Source organism: Crocodylus siamensis, chromosome 15 (assembly GCF_052110815.1).
Source record: "Crocodylus siamensis isolate JL-2025a chromosome 15, ASM5211081v1, whole genome shotgun sequence".
Lineage (NCBI taxonomy): Eukaryota > Metazoa > Chordata > Crocodylia > Crocodylidae > Crocodylus > Crocodylus siamensis.
Genome location: NC_143409.1, coordinates 45,637,546 through 45,650,324, shown reverse-complemented (window position 1 = coordinate 45,650,324; position 12,779 = coordinate 45,637,546). Strand labels below are relative to the sequence as shown.

At 49.9% G+C, this 12,779-nt stretch overlaps 1 protein-coding gene across 3 annotated transcripts in view; it reads left to right on the top strand.

The window, feature by feature from the left end:
• The first annotated feature begins 3,873 nt into the window (after positions 1-3,873).
• AP3B2 (adaptor related protein complex 3 subunit beta 2) overlaps positions 3,874-12,779 on the top strand; it is a 59,419-nt gene continuing 50,513 nt past the window's right edge. For all 3 annotated transcript variants that reach the window (XM_090028842.1, XM_090028841.1, XM_090028840.1), the window contains exon 1: positions 3,874-4,205. In XM_090028842.1, coding sequence (XP_089884968.1) covers positions 4,093-4,205 — 113 coding nt within the window. In that variant the 5' untranslated portion in view covers positions 3,874-4,092. The remainder of the gene's footprint in view (positions 4,206-12,779) is intronic.

Sequence of the window (12,779 nt, the reverse complement as noted above, 5' to 3'; positions counted from 1 at the left end):
TCCCCCCCAACCACTCTCCCAGTGCTGCCCTGCCCCAAGTGCAGCCCGACCCACCCCCCACTGGGAAAAGCCCAGCACAGACCCGGCTCCAGCCCACAGTGGCAGCCCACACATGCCCCACACGCAGCTATGGGGGCACATGCCCTTCATGCCCTCCTGGGGTGCACGCAGTGGTGGGAGTCTAGAGCCACCCCCACCTCCTAGCACCCCCCAGATGAGCTGTGGCTCTGTCCTGTGTCCTGCCTAGTCCCTGCCCCCGCACCAGCCCTACTCCCTCCTTCACTGCGGGGGCCCTGATCTGCCCCCCCTCGTGCCCCTTCCACCATAAGAGAAGTATCAGCTGGATGCAGTTCTCAAAACTGTGGGACTGTGCTCCTTGCCACCTATGTGCCATGCAGTGGCTGCGCACATGCACGGAGCATTTATCAGCCACATTTTCGGCCACATCAGGCAAAAAAAGCCAATTTCCAAAACAATTTTCTTTATAGTGGTGCCAATCGGATATCAGACCAATGTATTGGTGCACCTCTAGTGCAAGTGTATCTGAGGTCATGGTTAAGGTTTTGTGCTATCATCCTCCTGGCATTGATTTTAGAGTCAATGCCAGAGATGCTGCCTTTAATGGGGCTCGTTGCTTTGGAGATTTGGGATGGAAAGGAGGGTGTCCTGACAAGGAGCTGTAGCTGACTCAGGTTTTAGTTCACTTACCAGGGACTAGGCTCTGGTTCATCACTAGAGGGCGAGCCTTCCTTAAGAAAAAGCTTCTTCCTGCTCTTTACTTGATTCTGCACTTTTAAACACAAATGTAATTTTGCCAGTGGAGCCCCTGTCTGGGTTTCAGCTTTCACTGCAAGGACTGGTGTATGCACATCTCCCTTTGCCTCCCTACACTGGGGACTGTGGAGGAGGCTTCCTGTACAGCTGTGTATTCCTGCCTGGGAGCATCCAGCAGATCAGTGTGGTTCGGTTCCTCCATCAGGCAAGTTATCAAGGCGCCTCTGTGAAGGGCAAGGGTCTCTGCAGCTAGCTGACAGGAGGGTGTGAAGGAGCTCCCACCTCATCAACAGCCTCCTCCAGTTCCTTCCAGGCAGGAGCCTTCTCGGGGTGCTGGGGACAGCACATTTGCACCTGTTTGGATGGATAGCAGCACTTGCCCCTGGGCCTTCCCTGCCCATGCCCCAGTTTGTGCCCCTGTGCAGTCTGTGGGGCCTCCAGCCAAGTGACACCCTGCACTTTGTGCTGCCAGGATGTGGGATTCTCTCTCACCCCAATCGCAGGAGTAGGGGGAGCTCCCTGTACAAACAGGTGGGCATAGCTCTAAATGCCTACACCAGCAGTGGGTCACAGAGAGGGTGGCAGGGGGGCAATCCTCCCCAGACAGCATCCCTCCCTTCCTTCCCAAAACTAGCTGGGAGAAGGAACAGCATCCAAGGGCTTTCTGACAGTGGGACCTAGACAACTGCTGGGCAGGCATTGGACTACCCCCTGCTGGCAGAGGGGGTTGGGTTATCCCCACTCGGCTGTCCTCAGAGGAGCAAGCCCAATGGGTCATGGAGATGTACTGGTGTTGGCATTTCTGTGCTGGTGGCCCAATGCTCTCCTGGACAAGGGCAGAGCACAATGCCAAGTGCCCCAGTGACCTGATGCATTTTAACAGGCCTGCATTAAAGGGCTAGTTGAAATATAATGCCCAGGCCTCTTCAGTAATTGAGCTACAGGCGTCATCACAGTCCTATGAATGCATGTCCTCAAAGGACCCTAGAGGCTGGGACTAAGTGTCACCCAGTCCCTTTGTTCTTTTCCTGCAATTGGAGAAGCAGGGGGGCAATCACATGGCTGGCCTACTAATACCAACTGTCCACCCAGTCTGAAGGGCTGGGTAGACTGAGGGACCTGTTTCTGGCTGGGGCTGGGGAGATGCTATCTATCTATCTATCTATCTATCTATCTCTAGATAGCTAGCTAGAGATATATATCTAGATATAGATCTCTCTCTAGATGTATTCCCCACTTACTGGCTCATCCATGTCAGCAGAAGACATGTGCATCAGCAGAGGGCTCAGACCTGAATGAGAGCACAGGCCTACAGGCTTTCCCCATGGAAAGGATCATGCGTTGCCTCTCAGTTTAGAGAGGAGACACTGACAACACAATAATGACCCTTTGCCCACAGTGCAGGGCTGTATGATACACACAGCTCTAGCCTCTTGGGACAGACACCTCTGTAAGTATCTACTTGTTGCACTGACTCTAAGACCTGTATCAGGATTTTTTACTGTGCCTTTTAAATCACAGAGGACTGGGTCCACAGTGCATGTCCACAAGATCTATGAATGGAAAGCACGACAAAAGAGTAAGATGATACTGTTATTGTCATTGCTGTTTTTGGTTGCAACAATTGGCTCTTGGGACCATTTGGGTTTTTTTCTTTTTTACATGCTCTCTGTAATATATTCTGCAGGCATTTTATCATGGGGCTGACATTAACTCTGCTTTTAAACTTGATTTTTGGAGCCTTTTGCCACAGATGCACCTGAGTATGGCAGTGGACAATGTGTTATAATTGTCCACAAATCATTTGTCAGAGATATACCCTTGCAGAGATGCATTAACTCCGGTGCTTCTAACCCTGGTTGTCTTACTCTCTTTGCTGGGCAGACGTCTCCAGCAGCTTCTTCTAGCTCATCCCTTCCCTTCAGTCAAAAAATAGCTTTGTGTCAAATACTTTGTTCCTGCCCCCAGAAGCTTGAATCTAAGGACCTAATTATGCAGCTGCTCATCACTGTGATTAACTTCACTCATGTGAGTCCAGGCCTCCTCTCACACTGGTGGGAAGCAGGAGTCACTCCATTTAAATCCCCAGTATAACACTGCTGGAGAGTTACTGTGAGAAGAAAATATGACCCAACGGGACTACCTCATGCAAGTAACATTGCTTTTGTGTAAGAGGTTGCAGGATTTGTCCCTCATTGATTAAAAAAAATAAGACTGGGGCAGGGGTGAGAACAATGAAGCCTTTAAGTCTGTTTCCCTCTTATCCTGTTCTCCTCCTGTGTAGGGTGTGTGTTCACAATGGCTTGCTTTAACCCTACCTAGGCTCCATCCTTAGCCTTGTAAGATATTTATGGGAATCTGGCATATTTTGGGGCTAAGTTCATTGTCATAACATGATGCAGAGCTGTTGGCAACTCCAGACAGGATCCTTGTGTGGTATCAGCTGGGGTAGTTTTACCATATTATGGTGTCACTGTTTTATTCCTCATGATTGTGAGCTCCTCTTTTTTGCGCTCAGGCCCCCATTCACAGAGTGGAGCCACCCCCCTCCCTTTTAGAAAGTTTAGGCATAGCAAATAAATAACAAATGCAAACAATGACAATAGTTTGTGGGGGGGGGGGTGCTTGCATGCATGGGCGGGGGCAGCCACAAGACATCAATGCAAGGTTTCTGCTTGAGCCAATGTTAATGAAAACAGCATTTGAGGGAAATGGCCCCTTTTGGAGGGCTCCTGAGGGTTCCAGAGGAAAAAAAACCCCAACATTTCCATTCAGTTGGAAACCCCAGTTTTCCATTGTGGGGGAAAAAACACTGATGGAGATGTTTCAGGCAAAGGAGAGAAGGGAGCGCTTGGATGCTGTCTCTGATCCAGCACCTCTCCAAAGACATCCAGCCCAGGTGAGAAGATGGTCGTCTCCCTCTGTGGCTCTACTTCTTCCCCAGCCCTTGAACCCCCCCCCCCCAATGCCAGCGTGAGCGGAGGGCCAGCCCACCCTGGTGTTGGACAGCAGCACAGGGGCAGAGGAGTCCTGTCTCTTTAAGAGGAGGGGACCCTCTCTGCCGGGGTGGGGGTGGCGTTTCCCAGCCTCGAGAAGCTGCGGCCACCTGATCCCGACATAAACTGCAGCAGTGGCCGCCGCCAGGGCCCGGCTGCTCCTGCAATTATTATTATTATTATTATTATTTCTTCTTCTTCTTCCTCCTCCGCTCCTGCTGGGGCATCCCTGGTGTGCAGGGGCCTGTCGCTGTAAGAAGCTCAGCCTTGCTTCCCTCCGTTTAAACCCCCTGCACATCCTCCTCTGCCCCAGATCCCAGCCATGTCCACCAGCCAAGCCTACAACGAGGAGAAGGGGGGCTCCTCCAGCCTGGGGGAGCCCGAGTATGGCCATGATCCTGCCAGCGGGGGCATCTTCTCTTCTGATTACAAAAGGTAGGCAGGAGGGGGGAGGGGAGTTCCTGCCCGGGGCTGCGGGAGGCTGAAGCCTCTTGTGCTCCCCATCAGGCGGCAGAGAGGACTAGAGGAGGCAGGGGGAAGGATGCCCTCCAGCATTTTCCCCTTGCTGCTTTTTTTAATGCATTGCTCCCCTCCCCCATTCAGTGTTGCAGGCAGCAGGTGTGGCAGCTGAGACCAGCATTAGCCCGCAAGACGCCCTTGGGTTAGGCCATTTGCAGGACTGGAGGCTAGCAAACTCCCCCTTCTCACAGCCTGTTGTGGGCTGGGGGGCAGGAATGGTTTATTTCTGGGCTGAGGGATGCTGCGGTTGAATGCTCCATTTGAGAGCATGGAAATGACCCGGGCAGCTGGGAGCTGAGGGGTGGTGGTTGGGAAATCTGTTTTCCGTTCCTAAACAATGCTTTCCTGCAGGGCCGTGGGTCCGCACCTAGAGCAGGAGTTGCCTTGGGTGTTTGCCATGGACAGGGGAGGCAGGGACAAAATAGTGGGGCTGGCGTAGAGTGCCCATATTGTGTAGCCTGAGTGCTGTGGAGCTGGTGGAGGAGCTGGCAGAATCACGGCAGCAGCAGTGAATCTTTGCGTCATCGGTGACGTCCGCCGGCTGACGGCAGCCAGATCGCTGTAGTCCTTGGTGCAGATTGCCATATCGGTCTGACAAAGGCTCGACCATGCCCCTGCTCTGATTTCTAGTGGCTTGTCTAACCCCCTGGTCCCAGCACCAAATTCACCAACCACAGCTAGAGTGAAAGGGAAATCCTACTGCCCTGGGCTAAACCAATTTCCTGGCTTTTGCTAGATGCAGGGTGCACTCTGCAATGTAATGGGGCCTGTGCAGGCCGGGTTATCTCAAGGTGAAGTGTTTTAGGATGGGAACAGTCTGTGGTAACAAGCGAGCTGGCAATGCTATTCTGGGCAAGGAATGCAATCCAGGTCCTGGGGGTGAACAGGCTGCCCTTCATTCCCCTCCTTGCCTCTAGTTATTCCAGCAAACACAGCCCTTCTGCAGCCCTACCCAGAGTGCCTCACAGTGGCACAGCCAGGGCACAGTTTGTAAGCGAGGGTTGTTTGGAGATGGATGCACATATGCACGTGTTGCCTTAAGTGTTCAAACACTAGACACCAGTTGACCTCAATCTTTTTAGACTCAAGGAACTCTTCATTAGTCTCAAGGCACCCCTTGGAAAATGCCAGCTCTTAGCTTTCACTGATTTTTTTAACTATGGAAAAGTAATTGAGAAATTCTTTGATTGCAAAGAACTCAAGGGCCACAACAGGTAAGAATGGTTTTGACACTATCCTATTTGAAATCTCTGGGTTTACTGTGACTCATGTGTAGGTGTGTGCCTGCCTGCCTGTACTAATATTGTACAGCATTCTTAGAAGGATGTCATAGCATCCCAGCATGCTGTGGCACCCTGATTGAGAATCACTGCTATAGATGACAATCTATTCTGCCACAGAATCATAGAAAATTAGGGTTGGAAGGGACATCAGGAGGTCATCCCCTGTTCAAAGCAGGACCAATCCCAACTACATCATCCCAGCCAAGGCTTTGTCTAGCCAGGTCTTAAAAACCTCCAAGGAGAGAATCTTGCTGTTGCTCCCTGTTCTGTCATCTGCCATGTTCCCCTGAAAGGTGAAAGGGGAACATTTCCTATGTACTGGACCTGTGTAGGAATGCAGTGAAATCCTTGTAAGGATACCCATGGTATAAGCAAGAGGCCTGAGCCCAGCTCCTTGTAAATCTGGATGAACTCCACCAGCTTCACTGAGTAAACTGGATTTGTGCTGATGTAACTTGGATCAGAACCTGTTTTTCTTTCTCTAGGGAAGAGAAGACTCTTACAGTGGGACTTGGAGAAAATAGACCAGCCCACAAGAGCAGTATTTCTGCACAGCATCAGGGATTGAACAAAACCAGCCCACTCCTCCTACAGGGGTTCCTGTTGCACCCACAAAATGCACCCTCTGCCTCAAAGTCCTAGTCTAACCCCAGTGCCAATGTCAGAAAGCTACGGAGGTCTCTTCCATGAATGTCTATTGGAGGAGTGAAGATGGCTGCCTGTGTGCAGAAATGGAGGTCCATCCTGAGGAACTGAGTTGAGTAGCAGGGGAAATGACTGTGGCCATTTAAACACAATCCTTTTCTGTGTTAAAAACTAGGGAGGACTTGTTCAAATCAGTGGCCCGGTGCTGATGCCAGACTGCTGTGAGGGAGAGGAGAATTAGGGCCCTTCAGTGTATAATAAAGGATGCATTTGCAAAGCCATTACACTGATGTCTGAGAGTCCCCAGCAGGCTGCTCTAAGCCCAGAAAGTGCCTTTAGTTTAAAGTGTTTTCAACAGAAGCACATTCAGGCACTTTCTAAGATGTTGCTAGAAACAGCTATGTGCTTGTTTGTGTCTCAGACCTTCCCTGGCAATGTGGGGAACACACCTGGGTTACGGGGCTAAGTACCAGCACCCAAGAACAATGCTAGCTAAGGGTCCATTTCAATGTAGGGCACATAGTGAACACTCTTGGACGGCTTGCACGTTATTTAAAGGGATGCTACGTTGTCCCTATGAACAGCAGTGGAATGGGGGACTTCCACAGTCTCAAGATGAGTGAAATTTTAAAGAATAGCAAATGATGGAAGGGAGGGAGGACAAGCAGATGAGAGGTTAAAAGCAACATGCTAAAACTGCCAGGTATGAAACGGACTCCCAAGAACAAAACACTGTTGTGCAGTAGGGCAGCATTTCTTTCCTCATACAGGAACTGAAGCAGAGACCAGGTGACCTCCCAGAAGTTGCACTAGTCTCAGTCTGGTGGATTTCAGGCTAGCACCCCACCCACTGAACCATGTTTCACCTGTGCTCATCATTTTTAAGGGAGGTGCTGTTGGTGATGGCAAAGCAGATGAAATTTTATCTTCATCTTCATGATTTTTATTCCCTTTTTTCCTGGTAAGTCAGAAGAGCCAATAAAGCCTAGAAGCCCACTGGGCTTATCTGGTTAAGGCTCACCAGTTTCTGTAGCCAACACTATGCAAGGGGGCAGTGTGGTTAGTATCACATCCACCCATCCCAGCCTGAATGCCCAGGTAGCCAGGCACAGCTGGGGGCAGCCTTTGGCATGAACCACTGGTCATCATATACTTGCTGCCCTCAACTATCACACAATGTTGCTATGCACTGTTTAGTTGCAGCGTTCCTCACCAGAGGTAGCTTCATGTCGGGGATTAGGGAGGTAGTGGGCCTTTGACATCAACCCAGAACAGGGCTTCACTTCTCACACACTGCCACTTCCCAAGAGAGATCTTAACTACTCTGCTACCATGCTGCCAGAGCCAGAAAAAGCAGGGAGACCTGCAAATGTTAATGAAGAGGAAGATAAGATGCACTTCCCAGGTGCAAAGGTATGTAAATAAAGGATTTTCATTATTCCTGGCTGTGCTGCATCAGACCTCTCAAGCAAAGTAGGGTGAGGGCTTGGATAACACACCTCTAAGGGGAAACTACTGAGAGTGGTGACCATGACTCAGGAGAAAGCAGTCCCCCAGCGCTGCGAAATGTGGGAGGGGGCGTTTGTGCTGCTGGTGATGCCATCTCTAGGATTAGGTGCAAAACACAGCCTTGAGCACACAAGGTTTTCAACTTGTGCTTGCTAGAGGAGGAGTGTTGATCTCTGCATTCATCCAAATGCTGATGCATTTTGCTGCCCTAAATTCCATTTGCCATTTCAATTAGATGCGTGCTCCCTGCCCTCGACTGTCGCATAATGTTCCTGCGTAAAGTTCATTTCTAGTGTTCCTCACCAGAGGTGGCTGCATGTCAGTGATTAGTGAGGTATGCTTATTATAGTGGAATCGACTGTTGTAAAGGTGGGGAACGAAAAATACCAAGGGCAGAATAAGCCTTTGAGAAACCAGGATGGATGTCATGTCCTGGAGAATGAGTCTGTGGTATGTGGGATGCTGAGGGAAGAAGTTAGTTTTCATGGTTTCAGCGGTATCCGCAGAGGCAGGCTGGTGTGGATGGAAAATAAGTTTATGGGACTCGCTCTTAAGACTGGAGGATGTAAGTGTGATTCAGGGTTTCAGTTATGGAGAGGTGGCAATGCTGGGGCAAAATTAAGGTTGTTTAGAAGTCAGTGACTTCGCAATTGTTGCGCTTGCCAATCTCTCTTTATTGTCCGGATTTTAACAGTCTGTTTGTGTTTGGTTTTCTCCCCTGCAGTTGGTAGCTTTTATTTACATCCAACTGAAGGGGCTTTTTGTCTGGGTATAAGGGTCTGACTTAATATGGCTGAGCTGATAACGCTGCTGTCTGGCCACCAGCTGTTCTTATTAACTTGCTTGGTGATGGGGTGGGGAGTGGAGGGGAGCAGTTTTCTGCCTCTGTTGCTCTTGTTGCTTCCTAGGGTGAGTGATGAGAAGTGCCCCAGTGTGCATCTTTCTCCGTTCTTAGCCAATAATCTCTGACTGATGCATGTCCCAAACCCTCAGTGACAGTGCCTCATGGTGTCCCTTCAGCATCCTGCCAACTCTGCCCTGCTCTATGGACCCTGACATATCCCTACTGGTTTATCTGCTTCTAATATTGGGTTCTTCACCCTTATCGTGTGTGTATATGCAACACTGGGGTTCAGAGGGGTTTTATTCTTTTCTTTGTCATGCTGCTAGGTCAAGGGCTGTGTGTCCATGTCTCAGTCCATAAGCTAATCAGCCTGGACGAGGGTCAGAACTTGGATGGGAGGCCTCAAACCCCCCCACACCCCCCCCCCAAAAAAAGCAGATGTGAGGGTAGTTGCTTGGTGTTGCTCTCTGTGCTATGGCAATGTCATATTTTTTTTAGCAGTTCAAGTACTGCCATTTTTTTTTCTGGCTTCTTGCATTGTTGACACCACCACAGTCTGTGCTTCTTTCAGTTGTGCAATAAGGCCTTTGCCAGGTGTACAAGTAAAGGCGCAGTGGAATCTGATGTGCGAGCCATACAACTGCACTTCCAGGACATCTCCTGCCTTGCACACCTTATTGCTGGGGATCATGATCCCGGGCTCCCTGGCATGATCCCGGGCAAGTAGCAGGTTCCCACAGCTGAGAGCCACCTCAGCTGTCGGGGCTCCTAGCTGCAAGTGTGCACCATGTGCTTCTTGAGGCTAGAAGCCCACAACTCATGGGGCTGCCAGCTGCAGGGGTCCACTATGCACTCCTTACAGCTGCAAGCACCATCAGCTGATCTGGGCTCCCTCCCAAAGGAATGCACTTGGCCAAACATTCAAGTAACGGCATCATAAGAACCAGCCACAAAGTTGTTATACATTTTTTGTGGAATAATATTGTGGCTTATTCCTTGGTTAAGTGGTTAATCATGCCTTGAGTGTAACATGTAGCAGGGACCTAACTAATATGAATAACATCTGCTGCATGCAGTTTGTCCTCTTGCTTCTCTGCCCAGAAAGAGGACTGTGTGGTGGAGCATTTTGTTTGGGTAGGGATTGGAGTTTGAGGTTTGAGATGTTAAAACCACGTTGCTCTGGGTTATGCTGGAGAAGCCAAGTTGAAGAGACGCACCTTGCTCTTGCAGCAGGAGAGTCTGAGGTTTGTGCTGCTCCTTTACTCATGGGGGAGTGCACTCCACAGCTGGAGCCCAGCCCTAGAGAAAGCTTTGTGAGCTGATACAGAAGTGTAGCTTGCTTCCATTGCCCTTCTTTGCAGAGCATCTGTATCACGTGAGGGATGCTGTGCTGTCATCAGCGCTCCCTGCAGCATTTCTCTCTCCCATATACAGGCCACTGCTGGATTTGGGTTTTACATGCTCCCGTTATATCCTGCTGTGGATGGTCCTGCTGTGGAGAAGCACACAAGGCCACTGCTGTATAGCTGTAGCAACACATTGTACCCTTGGGTCTTGGTTGCGTGACCATTTGTCATGCACCAGTATGGGCAGGGGTCAAATTATGGAGGATCTTGGGGGGGCTGAGCACCCCCATAAGAGACGAGAGCCCCTCCTTTAAGATTTGAAAATCATAACCTGGGGGGTCTCCAATTTTATTAAGGCACTGTGATGGGTAGCCCAATTTTTTTTTTTTTTGCAGACCTCCCCTCTCTCCCCCAAGAGTCAAAGTGTAATTCTAACCCTGAGTATGGGGAAGAAGTTGGTGTTAGCCCGGCTATGCTATTCTTATATGCTGCACCTGAAGGGCACCTGAAGCTATGGCTAGTAGGACTAACTGCTACCTGCAAGGGCTGGGGAGGAAGGAGCCATCCCTCATGTGCCATGAAGCATCCAAGCTCTGCTCGGCCTCCTCTTCCACCCATTTTCTGCCTCACTCGGTGAACAAATCCCCCTTTTGCCACATACCAGAATGAGCCAGAGGCAGTGCTTCAGGTAGGGAGATGGCACCATGCTGCTCACTCATTCCTACTCAGGTTCATCCCCAACCCTGTCTCAGCAGGGTCTGGATGGGAGGTAGGCAGGGGAGGGCTGGGGTAGGAGGTGCATCCCTTCTTACCTCTCCCACTCTCAGACCTGTATCTACACAGGAGCCCCAGCAATTCAGCTGTCAGCCCCTCACAAGAACCAAAGCCTGGACAGGCCATGAAGACTGTCCTGCACTGTTAAGGGCAAAAGAGGCTGGAGTTGCTGAGCACAGTATCTGCTCTGAGGGCCTCCATTCCCAGTCCTGCCAAGCTGACACCTATCCCTAGAAATGGGCCCCCGTTGCCTTCTCTATCCTGGATTCTCCTCCTGCTCCTTTACTCCGCTCTGCTCTCCTGATCCATTGTCATACTCCTTTCCCCCTGGTTTTCCTGCTTTCTGCCCATAATGTGGACTCCAAAGCAGCTGTGTTTTTGCTCTGTCTCATACTGGTATAGAGCAGGACTCTGGATTCAGCTGGTGCAAATCCAGAGGTCCTGGGTATTTGCCTGGCTCAGGCCCTGCTTTCAAACCTACAATGTCCCCATGGGCTAAATTGAGGCCAAGTGAACTGGCCTAGCCCAGGTTCAGGAGCAGACTGACTTGCTGTTGTTTTGAGCATGTGCACATATGTGGGACCCAGAGAACGGACCTCTGCAGCACCAGGGATACTTGCCTCAGCTAAACCTTCTGGACTTGGTTCTTTTGTGGCTCATCTTTGTGTGTATATATAAATCAGGAGTAGCTCCAATTAAGTCCTCACCCGATCAGAAAAAATCTGGTGGAATGTCACAGATTTACTGACAGCAAATGCCCATCAGTGTCTGGAGCTTTGTATCGAGTGATCTTTGTTGAAGAACTTGTGATTTCAAAAGAGGTCTGGATAAACATTTTTCAGGGATGATTTAGGAGTAGCATTCCTGCATTTGTGCAGGGGGTTGGACCTGATAACCACTGAGGTCACTTCAAACTAATGATCTTGTGATCTCAGGAGGTGGCAAGACGGGCATAGGGTTCAGGAATTGTATGAGAAGGTAAGAGGTGGTCTTGCTATTACACTGCAGAGCTGGGACTTGGGAATAGGGTCCCAGCCCTATGTTAAAAAGATGGTGGTGGTTCTGACCTTGTATTAGCCCTGCTTTGTAATAACTCTTGGTATCCACTTCAATCTTGTAATAAGAGGAAAATGAAATTGGGACAGCTTGCCCCTAAATGGAACAGGGCTAAGTTTTTTCCTAATTTTTTTGTTTTGTTTTGTTTTCCTAATTTCTACTTATTTACATTCTCACTGACATCCTGTCACACTTCTAGCTTCTCTCACTCCTTTGAGTCTCAGAACAGCAGAGACTTCCTATGCCTGATGGAGGATGACTGCCCCTAAAAGCTGGCCAAGGACTTTTTTCCAACTACTCAATTGGTCTAATGAAAGTTATCGCATCTATCCAAAGAACCTTGCCCGCCTGCCTTTGTCTTTAGACCAACACGGCTACAACCAAAAGCCCCGGGGCTAAGTTGTAGCCGTTTAGCTTTCGCTTGCTGCAGGGTTGGACTGGACATGCATAATAATAATCACAGAGCAACTGATGCTCCCCCTGCCCCTTAAATCAGTATAACTTACCCATATGTTCATATACTCTCTCTCTCTCTTGCTTCAGTTTCCCAGCTGTGAAATTATGATGGTTGTGCTTCCTTGGTGGTATTTATAGCATAAGGTCTCAGGAGCAGCAGTTGTATTTGAATGTGTGTATGGGTGCAGCATCTAGCACAATGGGGCACTGTGATGGTTGGGACCCATAGGCACTGTTACAAAGCAGATAAAAGGAAAAAGAGAGATGTGATCATGGAACAAATGGTGAAATCCTGGGTTAATGACTGAGGCAGAAGGAACCACGAGATGGGGCTGTTTCCCTCTGGCAGAGAGCAGTGCAGCTGGCTTGCCTTCCCTTCTAGCGGGCTTCCCCCAGTGCTTTAGTCTCCAGGAGCCCTGATGTCTCCCTCCAGGCTTCTGGGGGTTTGCTGGCATTGAATGCAAGTGTGTCAGTTTAGCTCCCTCTGTCCTTGCAGCTCGGGGGTGGAGCTGCAAAACAACCTGTCAGACCCCAGCATCCCTGGCCTCACATCCTTGCTTGCTGCCCCCAGCTGCTT